The 20,528-nt window shown below is 44.7% G+C and overlaps 1 protein-coding gene across 2 annotated transcripts; it reads left to right on the top strand.

The window, feature by feature from the left end:
- Nucleotides 1-7,917: 7,917 nt before the first annotated feature.
- Nucleotides 7,918-10,139, top strand: LOC110628673 (probable esterase KAI2). 2 transcript variants are annotated; one of them, XM_043949083.1, is made up of 3 exons: nt 7,918-8,213; nt 8,295-8,418; nt 9,074-10,139. In XM_043949083.1, the coding sequence occupies exons 1-3, from the start codon at nt 8,051-8,053 to the stop codon at nt 9,516-9,518; spliced, it is 732 nt and encodes a 243-aa protein (XP_043805018.1). In that variant the 5' UTR covers nt 7,918-8,050; the 3' UTR covers nt 9,519-10,139. The 2 variants fall into 2 exon arrangements, with proteins under 2 accessions (XP_043805018.1, XP_021631154.1); XM_021775462.2 differs by having other exon boundaries at nt 7,918-8,418.
- Nucleotides 10,140-20,528: the final 10,389 nt, after the last annotated feature.

The following is a 20,528-nucleotide window of genomic DNA, read 5'->3' on the forward strand; positions in this document are numbered from 1 at the left end:
GACAGTAAGGCTATAGAGCCTGAATCTTGCACAAGACCTCAGTGAGGTAGGTGACCGGGCTCCCCAAGTGCCCCCGGCACTACAAATCGACTGAGATGATGAAGCGACAGTAAGGCCATAGAGCCTGAATCTTGTGCAAGGCCTCAGTGAGGTAGGTGACCGGGCTCCCCAAGTGCCCCCGGCACCGCAAAACCGGCTGAGATGACGAAGAACGAGGCAGGCCTAAGGTGCCTAGATCCCATTCAAGATAAAAAGGGCCCAAACCCTAGGCAAACTCAAAAATAAAAAAGAATAGGGCAGGTCTGGAAAGAGCTAAAACGCAAACTAAGACGCACAAATCTGAGCTCGGAAAACCAAGCAAGAAGAGAGCCAAGCTCAGGAAGCTCAAGGGCAAACTAAATGTTACAAATTTCCCTAGCCCAAGGGGCAAGTCAAAAGTATGAACTGACGAACAACATCACAACCTTAGTTCCACTCAACACAAGACGTAAAACGAGCTCAGGAAAATAGATTCATCATAAGAAGGTACATTACCTTACTCACTTTGATTATACAAAAATTATATGTCCGAGCTTGCATTATTGATAAGTCAACAGGGTAAGAAATAGAGATGTAGTCCCAAGTTTACAAAAATTCACAAGTTAGAAGTTCAGTCAATTGCTAGAATTTCAGCCCTGATTAACAAAGGCAAGAAATAAAACAAGTAGTATGGTTGAATCCTTGGAAAAATTATTGAGCACATAGCTTAAGTATTTTGTTCTTAACATATTGGGCTTTTTACAGATTGAGCAGTTTGGTAAAGCCAGAAAAACAAACAAAAGTAGAAGCGATTCAAATGTAAATATAAGCAGAAGTTAAATTTCATTAAAAGAAAAATAAAAATTACAACCTATTCTAGTCATCTACAACTACTAGAGGAAAAATTTTCCTTAAAGGACTTACATGTCTAGGTACATCATTATTTACATCACTATCATCTACATTACTATCTTGGGGGAGCCCAGCACCTTTCTGCTCCAACCCCCCGGCGCCCACATAGGGCACTATCTCGCCCCCTGCACCTCCTCCCTGAGGCCTGGCATCATCTTCGGCAGCCTCTTCTAAAGGTCCAGTGGCAGCACGAGGAGCTCCCTTGGGCAAGGGTCTGTCATCCTCCCCGTAAAGCACATTCTCGCCATCGGAGTCTACCTCAGCGGCTCGGAGTTCAGCTAACGGGGTGGAAGGGGCATGTCTGGCTGCCCTCAAGCCTCGGTTAAAACCGAAGATGAACATGCGGAAGCCCTTATGCCATATGGCATTCTTCATCTCATCAGAGGCTTTGTATTCCGCAAGTCGCTCCTCGCAGGCCTCCGCTATCTTGGTTTTCAACTCAAGAGAGTCTTTATAGCTTTGGAGACGAGCTTCATAGGCCTGCTCGATCTCTTTCTTCAGCTCGGCCGACTCCTTGTACTCCCTCAGGCGCTCCTCACACTCCAACTGGACTCTATCCTCGGCATGCTTAGCATCCTCAAGTAGGGCTGAGCATCTCTTTTTAAGAGCTTCGACCTCCTGGCAGAGAGCTTGATTTTGGAGCTTTACTGTTTCTGCTGCCAAGGTCAAGTCTTTGACATTATCAGCACGTTTACTCAACTCCTGCTCGAGCACCACGACCCGAGCCAAGGATTCTTCTCTTTGGGCCGACACAGCATCATAGCGAGTCTGGACTGCTTCAAGATCTGCCTTTAAGGCCTCGCATTGATGCCAGACCTCGTTCCTTTGGCTCACAGCCTCGTCCCTCTCCCGCCGGGCCTCATCCAGAGAAGACAGCTGTTTCAAAGCTTCATCACAACGTATTTCTACCTCAGCTGCCTTCTCATCAGCTCTCTTGAGAGCGTCCAGGGCATATGTCAATTCCGCCTGTAAGGACTTCGAATGCTCGCGAGCCGCCGCGAGATTGCCCCTGGCGTCGCTAGTGGCAGATAAGTTTTCCTCAAGGCGTGCCTCCTCAATCCGACGGTCTACAAACTCTCGGAGAGAGTGGTCACAAGCATCCACCTTCATAAAGAGGCCCATCACCTAGTACAAAGAGAAAATCGTTAAGACAAAGAAACAAAGAAGGCCAAAATAAAAGCAAAAGGGACAACTTACCATCAGAAGCATCTCCCTGATTGTATCCCTGAGTTTCCCCCGGGTCCGAGACCGGAACGCTACCTGCTCTCGAGTAGAGCTGGCCAAAAGGCCAGTGAGAGCAAGTAAGCGAGGGTCTGAAGCCTTGGTCACTCCACCAAACATGCGCTCCTGAATAATTTCCGCGACCACGCTCGCCGGAGACTGATGGGTGATGTCCTCTGCGTTCAGGATGTCGTTATCAAGGGTAGAAAGCAGGGGCACCACCAGAGTCTTTTCCTTCTCAAGCGGGGGCCGGACGCCTGGAGGCCCAAGACCTCTTGGGAGCTGGGACAGGAGCCCCAGAGGGGAGGGGATGCTTGCCCTCGGTCTTCTCAGCGACACCCGTAGGAACGTCCCCAACTGGCCTGGACTCAGCCCCCTCCATAAAGGTGCCCTCGATGATAGGAGTGCCCTCAGTAGCAGCTCCCTGGACCCCCTCACCCACGGAGATGATTTCCAGCCCATCTTCAGGAGCTTTGCCTCCAACTGGAGAGGCCTCAGACCTTTCTTCATGGACACCCTCCAAAGATGAGGCGGCATCCGTCCTCACGTTCCTAGGATCCTCAATCGGCCTGATAGTGACCCTCGGAGCCTTTTTCGTCCCCTTAGTAGAGGTTTGTTGGAATCTGAGGGCTTGGGAAGACTAAGGAGCCAAGCTCGACCTGCTGCAGCTGGATGGCCTGGAAGACCTGGTACCTCGGGAGCTCGGCTTGGGAGCTCGGGAAGAAGCCAGAGCAGGAGGCCGGCTAGCCGACCTGGAGGAAATGACTTCAGCCACCCTCTGGGTAGTCTCTCCCACTGATCGCCCAACTCGGAGGGCATCCAAAGCAGCATTCATGCTCTCCCGAGATAGCGTGAAGTTCTTTGGAGGCTTGATTTGGTCCATTTTCACGTCGGAAGCTGCAAAGATTCAAAACCAGAACAAATTAGAACAGCCCTCAGTAAAAATCATAAAGACAAGACAAAACTGTTAAATGAAATAAAGTACCTGCGTCCTTGATAACTCGAAGATTAGACGCAAACATACACTTTTCCACATCATACTTCTTTTCAACAGAAGTCAGTCGAATGTATCTGACCTGCTCGGTAAGGCTCAGTTGGGGCAGGTCGTTGCAGCCTAGAGGGACGTCCTCCCAGGAGAGATCCCCTCCTAAGACAACCCGGACTCCTTCAGCTCAACTACTGCGAATCCCTCCACCTAGCCTTTTATCAAGTCTTTATGACCTGAGAAGATTGACAGCCCCCCGCGAGGGGCAAAATAATAAAAACCTTGGCTTGCCTTGACTAGCCTAAAGAAAGTGACGAACAGACGTGCCGTGGGTGTGAACCTCCAGCTCAGACAGACAGATTCAAAAGAAGACATGAAAAGAATGGAATTAGGAGCCAGCATTCGAGGGTTATCTCGAAGTACCGGAAGACCTCAATAAAGAAAGGAGAGAAGGGAAAGGTCAAGCCATACTCCCTTTGTTTGGCAAAAAAGACTGGGCTAAGGTCCTTCTGTGGGTCTATTAGACCAGAGGGAGGAGGATCAGGAAGAACAATCCTCTCATTCTGGTAGGGAGCCCGGATATGAAAAAGGGGGATATCTAAATATTCCCTAGAGAAGAAATTTTTCAGGGCGGACGGAGTAATACTAGACTCGAGATCAAAGACATCGGGGAGCTTTGGGCCTTCCATGGAAGAATGAAAAGCGTACCTTGAAAGCAAAAAGGGGGCAGAGTGTAATACCCGGCTAGACTCCAGTATCGGAATTCCTACCGTCCGGTGGAATCTCGGATGTCGGAAACCTCTAGAAGGGTAAAAACATGTTTTTATAAAATGTTTTCATGTATTTTATGGTTTTAAGTAAGAAAGAAATTGAGTTTTGAATGAAAAAGACCATAGAGAGAAATCCAGGTTCGACCGCCAAACCTCATGTTCGGCCGCCGAACATGCATGAGTTTTGGAGTCACCTTCGGCTTCCGAAGGTGGCCTGGCCAGCCACCTATAAAAGGCCCCATGGCCGAAAATGGGCGAGCTTTCTCCCCTTTTAACAAGTTTTAACTTGGTTTTGAAGATTTTTGAAGCTAAGATCAAGTTTTGAAGCTAAGATCAAGTTTTGAAGCTTAGAGACCCAAGGAGCTAGATTTCTCCCATCTCCAAGTTAGGATCGTCTCTCCTCTCGATCTTTAAGAGGTAAGCTTAGATCCTACCTTTCTTGTATGTTTTAAACAAGTTTTGAAGGGTTATGGGGTAGAAATGCATGTTTAGGTTAATGTTGAGTTTATGGATAATGTATGTTGTTTGATTTGCTATATGTGTTTGTGTTGGGGTTTAGGATAGTTTGAGACCCCTATATGCTTGGTGGTATGTGTATGCATGTTGTAGAATAGCTAAATGCATGTTTGAATGGTTTGGGAGGCAAAGTGTGCATGAGGAGGCTGAGTTCTGCCCTTTGGGAGAACTCAGGTTCTGCAGCCGAAGGACTTTCGGCCGCCGAACCTGCCTGTGGAGGCAAGCTTTCGGCTGCCAAACCCTGCCCCCGAAAGTTGGACTTTCGGCTCTAGAAGGGAGTTTTGGCCGCCGAAGGTGCCGCTAAACATGCACAAGTTTCAGCTCTGGAACCACTTTCAGCCGCCGAAGGTGCTGCCGAAAGTGGCTGAGTTTCGGCTCTGGAGGGACTTTCGGCCGCCGAACCTGCCGCTAAAGTGCCCTGTTCAGCCTTCCTTTGCATGATTTCAGTGATTGTTTTAAGGTGTTTTAGGGGGTTTTTGGGGAGTAGTTTAGAGTCTTGTTCATGTATGTTTGGTCCCTCATTTGAGTCCACCTGTGTAGGTTCGGACCCAAGGAACCGAGGACCTCAGCAGTGAGATAGCTGCTTCAGTGTCTTTTCAGAGCTAGCTTGAGGTGAGTAGAATGGATCTTCATGTTTCAAAGCAAATAAATTTCGAGCATGTTCATGCATCACGAATGCCATGTGATATATTAGGTTGTTTGCACTAGAATTCACGAATATGTTGCATTGCATAATATAATGTTGATGTGGATGGGTGTTGAATGATCCATTAGCCCTCGTATGATGACATGATATGGTATGATATGGTATGGTATGTAAGACCAATGAGGCCCATTCTATGCCCTTGGTACGATGTAAGAGAAAGACCAGTGAGGCCCATTCTACGCCCCTGGCACATTGGAATGTTATGTTATGTTATGTAAGAGGAAGACTAGTGAGGCCCATTCTACGTCCCTGGCACTATTGGAATGTGTAGAGGGCTATTGGTGACAAGTCCATCCTTGATGTGATTTGTTTGTGATGTGATGCATTTCATGAAAGCATGAATTTTAATATAATGTTTTTACTATTCTGCTCACTGGGCTCTAGTAGCTCACCCCATTCCCTTAACCCCCAGGTTTGCAGGTACGAGATAGACCAGGAAGTCAACAAGAGTAAAGGAGCCATGTTTTATGTAATAGTTAGATGTGGACATGTATTGTAAAGTGTTATAATGTGATGTAATGTAAAGGATTGTATCGAGGATAGAATTGTGCTTGGCCCTAGTGTATGTTAATCCCTTTTTATTACATGATCTTTTAATGAAATGTTTTATTGATGTTTAAGTAAGCCAAGCTTAATGTATGATATGTTGCCCCATTGGAGCATTTGATGAGGGCTCCAGTGTGGGGTTTTATGTTTATGAGTTTGTGCATGCACAAGTTAAGCTTGGTAAATGAAAGAAAAAGTTTAAAGTTTTATGTATATGGATGATCATGTATGGGATTTAACAGGTATACAGGATGAATGTTAGGCTTGCTACGGGTCCCGGCGGCCTTATACCGATCTGGATCCTAACGCCGGTAGCGGTCCGGTTTCCGGGTCGTTACACAGAGAGACGGTGCTAGCAACGCGCACGGAGAATAGAGGAGAGCAAAAGTTTCGAGAAGACTGAGAGAATTCGAAATGTAAAACAACAATGAGACGAAAAGATGTTTTGAGGAGAACTGTCCTTGGGCGGCACGGTCATAATGACTCTCGATATTTACCCCCTCATCATTCGTGCAATAACTGATGAGAAGGTAAAGGGGCAATTGATGACCGCTGGATTTCACCATCCCGTTACGAGGCCGGACTCATAACGACAGTCCCCATTTTAAGGCCTCTAAGTCTTCTTAATGGGCCGGCCCAGTCCGTTCGGCCCTAAGATCAGACCTCCCTTGGGCTTCAGTCCTAATCTCATCTTCTAGCCTAGTCTAGAGGAGAAGTAGCCAGCCCATCCGTCTAGTGGGTCCATCCGCATGCGTGCCAGGAGAGAATTAAATGGCCGTTACGCATGGAGCAGAGATCTGATATTCTCGTATGTCCGTATCCGTATGGCAGAGACAGGGGGCCCAATGCAGTGAGACCGTGACACGTCATTGGTAGATAAAGAAAAAGAATAAAATGAGAGGAGCTCCCTCCTCTCAGATCGAGCTTACTTAACCCTTATAAAATCCTATTTTCTGGATCTCAGATTATCAATAAAAGATGATGAATTATGAAATATATAATTAGTCTAATGCATGATAACATTATTCTAATGTTAGAGATAAACAGGATTAATTAATCAGTAGAAATATAAAAGGTTTTGAAAATTAAAATTAAAATTTGAATATAAATATTTAAAATAATAATAAAAAAATCCAATATTAGTAAGAGTAAAATTAATCTGGAACAATATCAAGAATTTTCAGGTCCTAAAATTTTCACTTAGTTAAAGAATGTTTCAACTAATGATTCCTGGCCTCACATGATCCCTTTATTCCTTTTTTTTTCCCCTTATTTTAACTTGCCTTTTGTTCCATCTTGTTATGATACAATCTCGGAGTTTTGCATATTATGATGAAAAATGTTAAATTTGAGTCAAATTTAATTTATTTTTAAAAATTTTTAAAAAAATATCTAAAATTCTTATAAAAAATCTATTATTTTTATTTTAAATCAATGTGAGATTAAAATAAATATAAAAAAAATCCTATACCCAGAAGCAAAGGTGAAAAAAAAAGGGAGGATAAGAATGATTAAAGCAATGGTCCATTCTTCTGTGGGTATCATTTCTTAGTTTAATGGCGGAGAACTTGACAGCAGCAACTGAATGGATTTATACTATGTAGATATAACCACATCATGAGATGCCTTTCATACGAAAGAAAAAAAAAACTTTTTAATTATTAAAATTTATCATAATTAACAAATATATATTTTTATTTTTAAAAAATTAATTTTTAATTTTATATCAGTGCGCTTCAAATAATTAACGGAATCGATAGTAAATTATTCGAGAGGCAACCGAAAGAGTTGGATAGTAAAATTTCTGATTTTGACAGAGATTGTGGGATAGGAGGTTTTAGATGTTGAAAATATTTATCTCTTGTTTGACAACTAACCTAATAAAATTGTGAACTGAAGGGCTAGACAGATTTAAAGTCCAAATATGAAATTATTGGCTTTTAAAACTAAAATGACGTGTATGTTAATTATGATAATCATAGGATATCAAAAAGTAATTTTTCCATATGATAAAGTTGACGTGGTATCTTCTTCTTTAGATATCTGTTGGAGTGGACCTCTCGGGAAGGATTCCGATTTGATTGATTATGAATCAGTGGAGCTTCGATCACAATTCCCTGATTCTCACGTCTGTGGCTCTCAATTTTGCATTTCAATAAGTTTATTAAATTCTTGTACATATAATTTATTAAATATATTTGTAAGTGAGACCTAGCTTTTAGATTGATTTCCTATACAAAAAAGGCAAAAAATCCCCTTATAAAAAAGGAAAGTCACACTCTTTCTTACCATTAAACATTCGTTCTTCCATAATTGATCAACCAAGCCAATCACCTCTCTCAGAAAACCTCAAAGAAAAAGGGCCAAAAATAGGAAATGGGTATAATAGAAGAAGCTCATAACGTCAAGATCTTAGGCACAGGAGAGCAGGTGATAGTTCTGGCTCATGGATTTGGAACCGATCAGTCTGTGTGGAAGCATGTTGTCCCTCATCTTGTTGACGATTTCAAGGTCATTTTGTATGATAATATGGGTGCTGGTACTACAAATCCTGATTACTTTGATTTTAATAGATACTCAACTCTCGAAGGTTATGCTTACGATTTGCTTGCCATTATAGAGGAATTGAAAATCGAGTCTTGTATTTTGGTTGGCCACTCTATTTCTGCTATGATTGGCGCTATTGCCTCTATTTGCCGTCCTGATCTCTTCTCTAAGATCATCATGATCTCTGCTTCTCCAAGGTAAATTCTTCATTTTTTGCCTAAAAATTTTGAAAAATTCTTTACACCGGCGTTCTTATACACATTCAGCTATATGCTGCTCGTTAGAGGTAAGTATTCGGTTGGTTCAGTTTAAAATCGAATCGAATTGAAAAAATTGAAAATTGAAATTTTATTATTTATGAAAATCAAATCGAACTGATTTTGGTCAAAAATTAAATCGAACTGAACCAATCTGATTCAGTTCGATTCGATTCGATTTGATCAATTTAAATTTTTAATAAATTTTTTATTTTTTACTCTTTATTTTTAATATTTTAAAATTTAATTAAAATATTTTAATTTTAATATGATATAATCTCCCTATATTATTGAAAATAATATATTATTATCACTAATCGGTTCGATTTAATTTTTTTAATTTTTTTCTGATTAAAATCAAACCAAACTGAAATAACTAGAAATTTTAAAATTAAAAACTGAACCGAACCGAAATAAATAAAAAATCGAACCAAATTTTAAAATTGATTCAGTTTTATCAATTTTTTCGATTTAAATCGAATAATGCTCACTCTAGTCCTCGCTAATAAAATATAATTAAATATAAAAATTATTATAATTTTATTTTATTAAATTGTTTAAAAGTAGTAAAATATAAAGGTCTTTTATTGCTTAGGTATTTGAATGACGTGGACTACTATGGAGGATTTGAGCAAGAAGATATAAACAAGTTATTTGAAGCAATGCAATCCAATTACAAGGCATGGTGCTCCGGGTTTGCTCCGCTAACTGTGGGAGGAGACATGGAGTCGGAGGCGGTTCAAGAATTTAGCCGCACTCTTTTTAGCATGAGACCAGATATAGCTTTAACCGTCGCACAAAATTTATTTCAAAGTGACATGAGACAAACTCTACACTTAATCACTGTGCCTTGTCATATATTGCAAAGTGGTAAAGACTTAGCTGTACCAATAGCTGTGTCTGAATATTTACATCAACACCTTGGCGGTGAATCTATTATTGAGATCATGTCATCAGACGGTCATTTACCTCAATTGAGCTCGCCAGATATTGTAATTCCAGTGCTTCTTAGGCATATTCATTTTAATATTACTACCTAATGCACCTTTCATATTCTTATTATGAAGGATAACTGTGTTTGCTTAAGTTATTAATCTCTTACTCATGAAAGTAAACATATTTCCGATCTAAGTTTAGATTGGAAAAAATTCAATCAAAATCAAATTTAGATTTGAATATAATATTTAAATTACATGGAAACTGAATTGAATTGTATTTGATAGACTATGATGACCGCTGGATTTCACTACCTCGGTCTGAGACCTGACCCATGACGACAGCCCTTTACCTGAAGGCTTTTAAGCCCCCCGCATGAATCAGGTCCAGGCCCCTCGGCCTTAAGACCGGACCCCTCTTAAACCTCTAAAATCGGGCCGGCCCAGCCTTTTCGACCCTCAGCTCAGACCTCCCCTGGACTTCAGTCCTAATCTCACCTTCCAGCCCGGTCCGGAAGAGAAAAGGTAGCCAGCCCATTCACCTTGTGGGTCCATCCGCATACGTACCAGGGAGAATTAAATGGTCGTTACGCATGAAGCAGAGATCTGATATTCTCGTACGTCCGTATCCGTATGGCAGAGACAAGTGGCCCAATGGCAGTGAGGCCGTTACACGTCACTGACAGACAAAGGAAAAGAATAAAAGGGGAGAAGCATTCTCCTCTCAGACTAAGCTTACACAACCCTTGTAAAACCCTATTTTCTAGATCTCAGATCATCAATTGGCGTCGTCTGTGGGAACGAAGGAGATCTTTTCATTGCCGGAGTTCCACTCTTACAATACCCACTGAGATCCACGATGGCCAACCATAATGAAAACAACCTCGTTAATACCCCAAATGACCTGAGCTCTGCTCAGGAGGGACAACAATTTTCTTTTTCCAGTCCCACAACCCCAAACAACCAACCACCAATCCCCTTCAACCCCTCACCGAACTCAGCAGGGAACATGCCCGGAGCTGCCTTATCCAACCAGGACCTCCAAGCCATGGCCCTTCAACTACAAAACACCGTCCACTGGTTGGGGCAGATGATGCAACAAAGGGGCCTCAATACCCCAATGAACGTATTGCCGGTGGTAGAGGAACCCCGAACCAACGAACCTTAGCCTACCTTTAACCATCCTCAAACAAACAATAGAGAAACCGGAGAAAGGGGGAGAAGAGCCGGGGGAGAAGAAGAACCAGAAGCTAGAATTCATGGAAGAAGGGTGAGGGAGTTGATAGAGAACGACAAGGCTGTAATACCCGGCTAGACTCCGGTATCGGGATTCCTACCGTCCGGTGGAATCTCGGGTGTCGGAGACCTCTAGAAGGGTAAAACCATGTTTTTATAAAATGTTTTAATGTGTTTTATGTTTTAAGCATGAAAGAAAATGAGTTTTTGCATGAAAATAGCTTTGGAGGAAAACTCAGGTTCGGCCGCCGAACCTCAAGTTCGGCCGCCGAACATGCATGCGTTGCGGGTGTGCTTTAGGCCCCCGAAAGCATAAGTGAGGGAAGTCCAGGTTCGGCCGCCGAACCTCAAGTTTGGCCGCCGAACATGGCATGCATGCGGAGGCACATTCGGCCCCCGAACGTGGCCTGGCCAGCCACTATAAAAGGGTCCCTTAGTCGAAAACGGGCGAGCTTTTTCCCCATTTTCGGCCAAGGTGAGCTCTCCGCCGTCCCTCACCAATCTTTGATGTTTTTCCTCTAGATCTTTCAAGATTTTCATTTGTTTTAACTTTGTTTTGAAGATTTGAGCTTTTGAGCAAAGTTTTGGAGCTTGGAGGTTCAAGAACCCAATCTCTCCCAACTCCGAGTTTAGGTCGTCTCTCTCTCGATCTTCAAGAGGTAAGAGCCGATCTTAAGCTCATTGCATGTTTTAAGTAAGTTTTAAGTAGATCTATGGGTTAGAATGCATGTTTAGGTTATGGTTATGTTTATGGGTATAAATGTATGTTCATGAACAATGTGGATGCTTGATGTGTTGTAGATGGGGTTTATGATGGTTTGAGGCCCCTAGGAACATGTATGCTTGTGTATGTGTGTTGTAGAATAGGTTTGATGCATGTTTGTAAGGTTTGGGAGCCAAGTTTCTGCCCTTTGGCAGAAACCAGGTTCGGCAGCCGAAGGAACTTTCAGCCGCCGAACATGCTTGTGGAGGCAGCCTTCGGCTGCCGAAGCTTGCCCCCGAAAGGAGACTTTCGTCTTTGTCTGGCAGTTTCGACCGCCGAAAGTGCCGCCGAACATGCATGAGTTTCGTCTCTGTCTGGGAGTTTCGGCCGCCGAAGGTGCCGCCGAACCTGCCTGACTTTCGGCTCTGGAGGGACTTTCGGCCGCCGAACCTGCAGCCGAAAGTGCCCTGTCCAGGCCTCCTTTGCATGTTTTTCTATGGTTGCTTCATGATGTTTTAGGGGGTTTTTGGGGAGTAGTTTAGAGATATGTTCCAGTATGTTTGGTCCCTCATTTGAGTCCACCTGTGTAGGTTCGGACCCGAGGAACCGAGGACCCCAGCAGTGAGTCCAGCTGCTTCGGTGTTGTCAGAGTCAGCCAGAGGTGAGTGGAACTAAACTTAACCTTTTAAATTGAGAAATTGAATGTTTTATCATGTTTCATGCATCATGATTATGCAATAGGATGATTACATTAGTTTTCACGAATATGCCGCATTGCATCAAATGTTGTTGATGTGGGTGAATATTGGATGACCCAATTAGTCCATGACAGGAAGACCAGGACCCCATTCTACGGCCTGGCACGGTTATGGGACTCGAAGACCAGGAGCCCAGAGGAGGCCCTGGGGATAATGGTAAGTAATGTATGTTATGACAGGAAGACCAGGACCCCATGCTACGGCCTGGCACAGAGTTAGCTTGGACTAATTGGTGACAAGTTCACCCAACCCTTATGTGAATTGTCTGTGTTATGATGCATCTCATTGGAGCATAGTGTTAAAATGTTTTATAGTTCAACTCACTGGGCTTTTAGCTCACCCCTCTCCCTTTACCCCCAGGCTTGCAGGTACAGTATAGCGCAGGAGTCCGGATAGAGTAGAGGATTCATGGTTATGTAATAGCTAGCAATGGACATGATTGAATTGTAATGTAATGTCTTAATCAGTATAGTTATGTAATGAGATGATGTTTATGGATGTTAGAGGTGTGCTTGACCATAGATTGTTGTTATCCCTTTTATTACATGATCTTAGAGACTTTTATGATGTTTATGTAAACCAACTCAACATATGTTATGTCACCCATTGGGGGCATTGATGAGATCCCACAGAGGGATCAATGTTATGTTAATGTATATGCACAGGTTGAGTTTGGTTGATGTATTTGGAAAGAAAAGTTTTAATATTTATGTATGTTGTTGATCATGTATGGGATTATACAGGTTTTCAGGATTTATGTCACGCTTGCTACGGGTCCCGGCGGCCTTAAGCCGATCTGGATCCTAGCGCCAGTAGCGGTCCGATTTTTGGGTCGTTACAGAATGGTATCAGAGCCCTAGGTTCATATGGTCGGACCTAGAAGTGTCGGGCTCATAGTTGTGTTAGAAGGTCAAGCACAATAGGAAAGATCATGTCCACTAGGATAGGATGTGGAGTCCTGTCTTACATGATGATGTGAAATGCCATGATTATATGCATGTGCATTAATGATATGCTATGATGTGTGATGCGGGTTCATGTGTGCCCACATGAACCATATGATGCTAATGTTTATGTGTTGTGCACTGTTTTTCAGAAAACAGGATGAGAGGAACTCGTCGATCAGCAAGATTGACTGGAGTACCACCTGAGGATGAGGGCACGAGCGCCCGTCCTCCAGCATTGCCTAGGGCAATGTCTAGTAGGTCTAGCAGAGACAAAGCAGTAAGAGACCCTAGAAGGTCTTTGGATCTGGGTAGGAGCAGATCAGTCAGAGGAACAGTTCAGGGAGGAGCGTCAGAGGACATGGGGGATGATATGGATGTAGAGCAGAGAAGGGATGGCAGTCTGGGAGTTAGCATGTCAGAAGAAGGAATGGGAGAGTCCCAAGGAGGCACTCAGGCCTCGGGATTTGTTCAGCCACCCCACTACCCACACTTCTCACAACATCCCGGGTATTCGATGGGAGGTACATCGGATTACCCTAGCTTCACCCCTTATCCCACACAGATGCCATACCCACCATACTACCCACCATATTCACAATACCCAATGTATCCACCTCCACCTTACTATCCAAATCCAGAAAACCCTACCTCAGAAAATGTTGCACCACCTCCACCACCTACAGAACCAGCAGCCCCAGTTGCTCAGCCATCTAGACCTAGCTCAGCTAGTGGGAGCAAGGTTAAGATGACTGACTACATGAAGTTGGGTGCTCCTCAGTATGAAAAAGGGGATGACCCATTTGTGTATCTCGAAAGGGTTAAAGTGATCACAGAGGAGATTGGGGCTAATGACAGTAGAGCCATTCAGATGGCTGGGTTCACGCTTAAGTGCAAGAAGGCATGAGAGTGGTTCAAGAATTATGTGAACCCGAGAGTGGACAGCATGTCTTGGGAAGAGTTTGCAAACGAGTTTGCAGGATGGGCTTTTCCCGATAGTTCAAGGGAGCTGAAAATGATAGAGTTTGAACAGTTGAGGCAGATAGAGGATATGAGTGTAGAGGAGTACACCGACAGGTTCTTGGAGCTGTTGCCTTTTGCTGGGCAGAGTCTGGATACAGATTCGAAGAAGTCAAGGAGGTATGTTATGAAATTTCATTCCAGGTATTTCTCCTTGATTCAGTCCGTGGACAGGGAGAGCTTCCATGCCATAGTAGATATGGCCAGGAAAATGGAGGCCAGTGCCATCATTCAGGGGACAGTTAAGCAGACAGTGGCACAGCCTTCTGGTTTTAAAACTCCGAGTGGGGGAAGGTTAGATCCCTCTACCCTGAGTGCAGCAGCTTCAGGCAGTAAGAGATGGGGTAAGCCCAAGGGTAAGAAGAACAAGTTCTGGAATAAGGTTAAGTCTAGTCTGGGATTTGGAAGTGGCTCAAGCTCTGGTGCGGATATTGCAGTTTGTGCGAGGTGTGGTAGGCCACACAAGGGAGTATGTCGGTTTGGGACGAACGCCTGCTTCAGATGTGGTCAGGAGGGGCATATGGCTCGAGAATGTCCAAGAGCAGTCCCGATGGCTCAGTCCTAGCAGACAGCCTCAGGCAGTGTAGCGCAGCCAGCAGCCCCAGCCATGACTCAAGCCAGTGGCAGAGGCAGAGGAAGAGGGGCAGCCTCTTCTTCAGCGGGTTTCAGAGGTGAAGGTCCATCAGCTCCAGCACGGATCTTCACAATGACACAGCAGGAGGCAGATGCATCTAACACCATGGTGGCAGGTAACTTAATCATTGGTTGTTTAGATGTGTATGCCTTGATGGACCCTGGTGCATCTCATTCTTTTATCGCTCCGAGAGCCGTGGGGAGGTTGGGTCTGATGACTTCTGGGTTAGAGTGTCCTCTCTGGGTCAGTGGACCCAAGTGTGATCCATCAGTGGCAGAGTCAGTTTGCCAGTGTAGTCCTGTGTTTGTTGAGGGAAGGTGCTTGTCCGCCGACCTAGTGGTTCTAGATTTGACAGATTTTGACGTCATTCTAGGGATGGACTGGTTATCTACCCATGGTGCTACCTTGGACTGCAGGGACAAGGTAGTCAGGTTCAGAGGTCAGGATGGGTCTGAGGTTGTCTTCAGAGGAGACAGGAGGGGTACACCTAGAGGTCTGATATCAGCTCTTCAGGCTCGTAAGTTGCTCAGGAAGGGATGTCAGGGGTATTTGGCTCATGTGAGAGAGCTTAGCAGTCAGGTTAGAGAGCCCGCCTCGGTGCCAGTGGTTAGAGAGTTCTTAGATGTGTTCCCAGACGAGCTGCCAGGTTTACCACCTGCTAGGGAGATAGAGTTCGAGATAGAACTGATGCCTGGAACCCGACCGATCTCTATCCCCCCCTACAGGATGGCGCCAGCAGAATTGAAAGAGTTGAAGGAGCAGTTACAGGAACTGGTAGACAAGGGCTTCATCCGACCGAGTACCTCTCCCTGGGGTGCTCCAGTTTTGTTTGTGAGAAAGAAGGATGGATCCCTTAGACTTTGTATCGACTACAGGCAGTTGAACAAAGTCACTACCAAGAACAAGTACCCATTGCCAAGGATCGACGATCTATTCGACCAGCTAGCAGGAGCGGGTTGTTTCTCCAAAATAGATCTGAGATCGGGGTACCATCAGCTGAGGATCAGAGAAGAAGACATACCAAAGACAGCTTTCAGGACCAGATATGGGCATTTTGAGTTCCTTGTGATGCCGTTCGGGTTAACCAACGCCCCTGCAGCATTCATGGATCTCATGAACAGAGTGTTTAGCCAGTACCTGGATCACTTCGTTATTGTCTTTATAGATGATATCTTGGTGTATTCCAGGAATGCAGAGGAGCATGCCCATCATCTGAGGTTGGTTCTACAGACCTTGAGGGAACATGGCTTGTATGCCAAGTTCTCCAAGTGTGAGTTCTGGCTGAGGAGCATTTCATTCTTGGGGCATGTGGTGTCAGAAAATGGGATAGAAGTGGACCCCAAGAAAGTAGAAGCCGTGGCTAACTGGCCTAGACCCACTTCAGTGACAGAGATTAGAAGTTTCTTGGGTTTGGCAGGTTACTACAGGAGGTTCGTTTAGGACTTCTCGAAAATAGCAGCTCCTCTGACCAGACTGACCAGGAAGAATCAGAAGTTTGTGTGGACCGACCAGTGCGAAGAGAGTTTTGAAGAGCTTAAGAAGAGGTTGACGTCGGCACCAGTGTTAGCTTTGCCAGCTAGCAATGAGGACTTCACGGTTTTCTGTGATGCATCCCGAGTGGGACTGGGTTGTGTGCTTATGCAGAATGAAAGGGTGATTGCTTATGCAGAATGAAAGGGTGATTGCTTATGCTTCTAGGCAGCTAAAGAAGCATGAGTTGAATTACCCCACACATGACCTGGAAATGGCAGCAGTTATCTTTGCACTCAAGATGTGGAGGCATTACCTTTACGGTGTTAAATGTGAGATCTTTACAGATCATAAAAGCCTGCAGTACATACTGAGTCAAAGAGATTTGAATTTGAGACAGAGAAGATGGGTAGAGCTGCTGAGTGACTATGATTGCAAGATTCAGTATCATCTGGGTAAGGCGAATGTTGTGGCAGACGCCCTAAGCCGGAAGTCACTAGGCAGTCTATCCCACATCACGGCAGAGAGGAGACCAGTGGTGAAGGAGTTTTACAAACTCATTGATGAAGGTCTTCAGTTGGAGTTGTCTGGTACAGGTGCTTTGGTTGCTCAGATGAGAGTGACACCCGTGTTTCTGGAGCAGGTGGCTCAGAAACAGCATGAGGACCCAGAGTTAGTGAAGATTGCCAGGACTGTTCAGTCAGGCAAAGACAGCGAGTTCAGATTTGACAGTAAGGGGATCCTCCGCTATGGGAGTCGATTGTGTGTACCAGATGACATAGGGCTAAAAGGAGACATTATGAGAGAGGCTCATAATGCAAGATACAACGTTCACCCCGGAGCCACCAAGATGTATCAAGATCTGAAGAAAGTTTATTGGTGGCCAGCTATGAAGAGAGAAGTGGCACAGTTTGTGTCAGCCTGCGAAGTGTGTCAGAGGGTGAAGCTGGAACATCAGAAGCCGGCTGGAATGCTTAACCCGCTACCTATTCCAGAGTGGAAATGGGAGAATATAGCTATGGACTTCGTAGTGGGTTTACTGGCGACGTCCAACAGATTGGACTCCATATGGGTGATTGTGGACAGACTCACCAAATCTGCTCACTTCATCCCTGTCAGGAGTGGCTATTTTGTGGACAAGTTGGCACAGGTGTATGTTGATGAGATAGTCAGACTGCATGGGGTTCCTGTTTCTATAGTGTCAGATAGAGGACCCCAGTTCACCTCCAGGTTTTGGCGGAGTCTGTAGAATGCCATGGGTACTAGATTGGATTTCAGTACTACCTTCCATCCACAGACAGACAGACAGTTAGAGAGGACCATCCAGACCATAGAAGATATGCTAAGAATGTGTGTGCTGGACTTTGGCGGTTCTTGGAGGCAGCATCTACCCTTGGTGGAGTTTTCCTACAACAACAGCCATCATGCTAGCATCGGGATGGCTCCATATGAAGCTTTATATGGAAGGAAGTGCAGATCACCTGTTTGCTGGGAAGAAGTTGGAGAAAAGGCCTTGGCAGGGCCTGAGCTAGTAGAGATCACCAGCAGGGTGGTACCCCTAATCAGAGAAAGAATCAAGACTGCTGCAAGCAGGCAGAAGAGTTATGCAGACATCCGCAGAAGACTAGTAGAGTTTTAGGAGGGGGATCTGGTATTGCTCAAGGTGTCTCCAATGAAAGGAGTGGTCCGCTTTGGGAAGAAAGGTAAACTAGCCCCACGATACATCGGACCCTTTGAAGTCTTGCAAAAGATTAGGAATGTGTCGTACAAGCTAGATTTGCCTGCTTCAATGGGAAGAATCCATCCGGTTTTCCATGTTTCAATGTTGAGGAAGTTTGTGTCAGATCCGGGCAAGGTTCTTAGTGAGCCTGATGTGGAGATCCAAGAGGATCTCACCTATGTTGAGTAGCCAGTGCGGATCATAGACACTCAGATCAGGAAGCTAAGAAACAAGGAAATCCCGATGGTGAAAGTCCTTTGGAACAACCACAATCTGGAAGAATGCACTTGGGAGACACGGGAGTCCATGCTCCAGCAATACCCTTACCTTTTCTAAGGTTAGTCCCTTATAAGTTTTATGTGCTTTGTGTGTTTGTTATATGTATGCCTTACATGTGCTAGTTGAGGAACATTCGGGGACGAATGTTCTTAAGGGGGGAGAATGTAATACCCGGCTAGACTCCGGTATCGGGATTCCTACCGTCCGGTGGAATCTCGGGTGTCGGAGACCTCTAGAAGGGTAAAACCATGTTTTTATAAAATGTTTTAATGTATTTTATGTTTTAAGCATGAAAGAAAATGAGTTTTTGCATGAAAATAGCTTTGGAGGAAAACTCAGGTTCGGCCGCCGAACCTCAAGTTCGGCCGCCGAACATGCATGCGTTGCGGGTGTGCTTTAGGCCCCCGAAAGCATAAGTGAGGGAAGTCCAGGTTCGGCCGCCGAACCTCAAGTTCGGCTGCCGAACATGGCATGCATGCGGAGGCACATTCGGCCCCCGAACGTGGCCTGGCCAGCCACTATAAAAGGGTCCCTTAGCCGAAAACGGGCGAGCTTTTTCCCCATTTTCGGCCAAGGTGAGCTCTCCGCCGTCCCTCACCAATCTTTGATGTTTTTCCTCTAGATCTTTCAAGATTTTCATTTGTTTTAACTTTGTTTTGAAGATTTGAGCTTTTGAGCAAAGTTTTGGAGCTTGGAGGTTCAAGAACCCAATCTCTCCCAACTCCGAGTTTAGGTCGTCTCTCTCTCGATCTTTAAGAGGTAAGAGCCGATCTTAAGCTCATTGCATGTTTTAAGTAAGTTTTAAGTAGATCTATGGGTTAGAATGCATGTTTAGGTTATGGTTATATTTATGGGTATAAATGTATGTTCATGAACAATGTGGATGCTTGATGTGTTGTAGATGGGGTTTATGATGGTTTGAGGCCCCTACGAACATGTATGCTTGTGTATGTGTGTTGTAGAATAGGTTTGATGCATGTTTGTAAGGTTTGGAGGCGAAATGTGCAAAGGGAGCCAAGTTTCTGCCCTTTGGCAGAAACCAGGTTCGGCAGCCGAAGGAACTTTCGGCCGCCGAACATGCTTGTGGAGGCAGCCTTCGGCTGCCGAAGCTTGCCCCCGAAAGGAGACTTTCGTCTCTGTCTGGCAGTTTCGGCCGCCGAAAGTGCCGCCGAACATGCATGAGTTTCGTCTCTGTCTGGGAGTTTCGGCCGTCGAAGGTGCCGCCGAACCTACCTGACTTTCGGCTCTGGAGGGACTTTCGGCCGCCGAACCTGCCGCCGAAAGTGCCCTGTCCAGGCCTCCTTTGCATATTTTTCTATGGTTGCTTCATAATGTTTTAGGGGGTTTTTGGGGAGTAGTTTAGAGATATGTTCCAGTATGTTTGGTCCCTCATTTGAATCCACCTATGTAGGTTCGGACCCGAGGAACCGAGGACCCCAGCAGTGAGTCCAGCTGCTTCGGTGTTGTCAGAGTCAGCCAGAGGTGAGTGGAACTAAACTTAACCTTTTAAATTGAGAAATTGAATGTTTTATCATGTTTCATGCATCATGATTATGCAATAGGATGATTGCATTAGTTTTCACGAATATGCCGCATTGCATCAAATGTTGTTGATGTGGGTGAATATTGGATGACCCAATTAGTCCATGACAGGAAGACCAGGACCCCATTCTACGGCTTGGCACAGAGTAAGGAAAGACCAGGACCCCATTCTACGGCCTGGCACGGTTATGGGACTCGAAGACCAGGAGCCCAGAGGAGGCCCTGGGGAAAATGGTAAGTAATGTATGTTATGACAGGAAGACCAGGACCCCATGCTACGGCCTGGCATAGAGTTAGCTTGGACTAATTGGTGACAAGTTCACCCAACCCTTATGTGAATTGTCTGTGTTATGATGCATCTCATTGGAGCATAGTGTTAAAATGTTTTATAGTTCAACTCACTGGGCTTTTAGCTCACCCCTCTCCCTTTACCCCCAGGCTTGCAGGTACAGTATAGCGCAGGAGTCCGGATAGAGTAGAGGATTCATGGTTATGTAATAGCTAGCAATGGACATGATCGAATTGTAATGTAATGTCTTAATCAGTATAGTTATGTAATGAGATGATGTTTATGGATGTTAGAGGTGTGCTTGACCATAGATTGTTGTTATCCCTTTTATTACATGATCTTAGAGACTTTTATGATGTTTATGTAAACCAACTCAACATATGTTATGTCACCCATTGGGGGCATTGATGAGATCCCACAGAGGGATCAATGTTATATTAATGTATATGCACAGGTTGAGTTTGGTTGATGTATTTGGAAAGAAAAGTTTTAATATTTATGTATGTTGTTGATCATGTAT

Source organism: Manihot esculenta, chromosome 12, assembly GCF_001659605.2.
Source record: "Manihot esculenta cultivar AM560-2 chromosome 12, M.esculenta_v8, whole genome shotgun sequence".
Classification (NCBI taxonomy): Eukaryota; Viridiplantae; Streptophyta; class Magnoliopsida; order Malpighiales; family Euphorbiaceae; genus Manihot; species Manihot esculenta.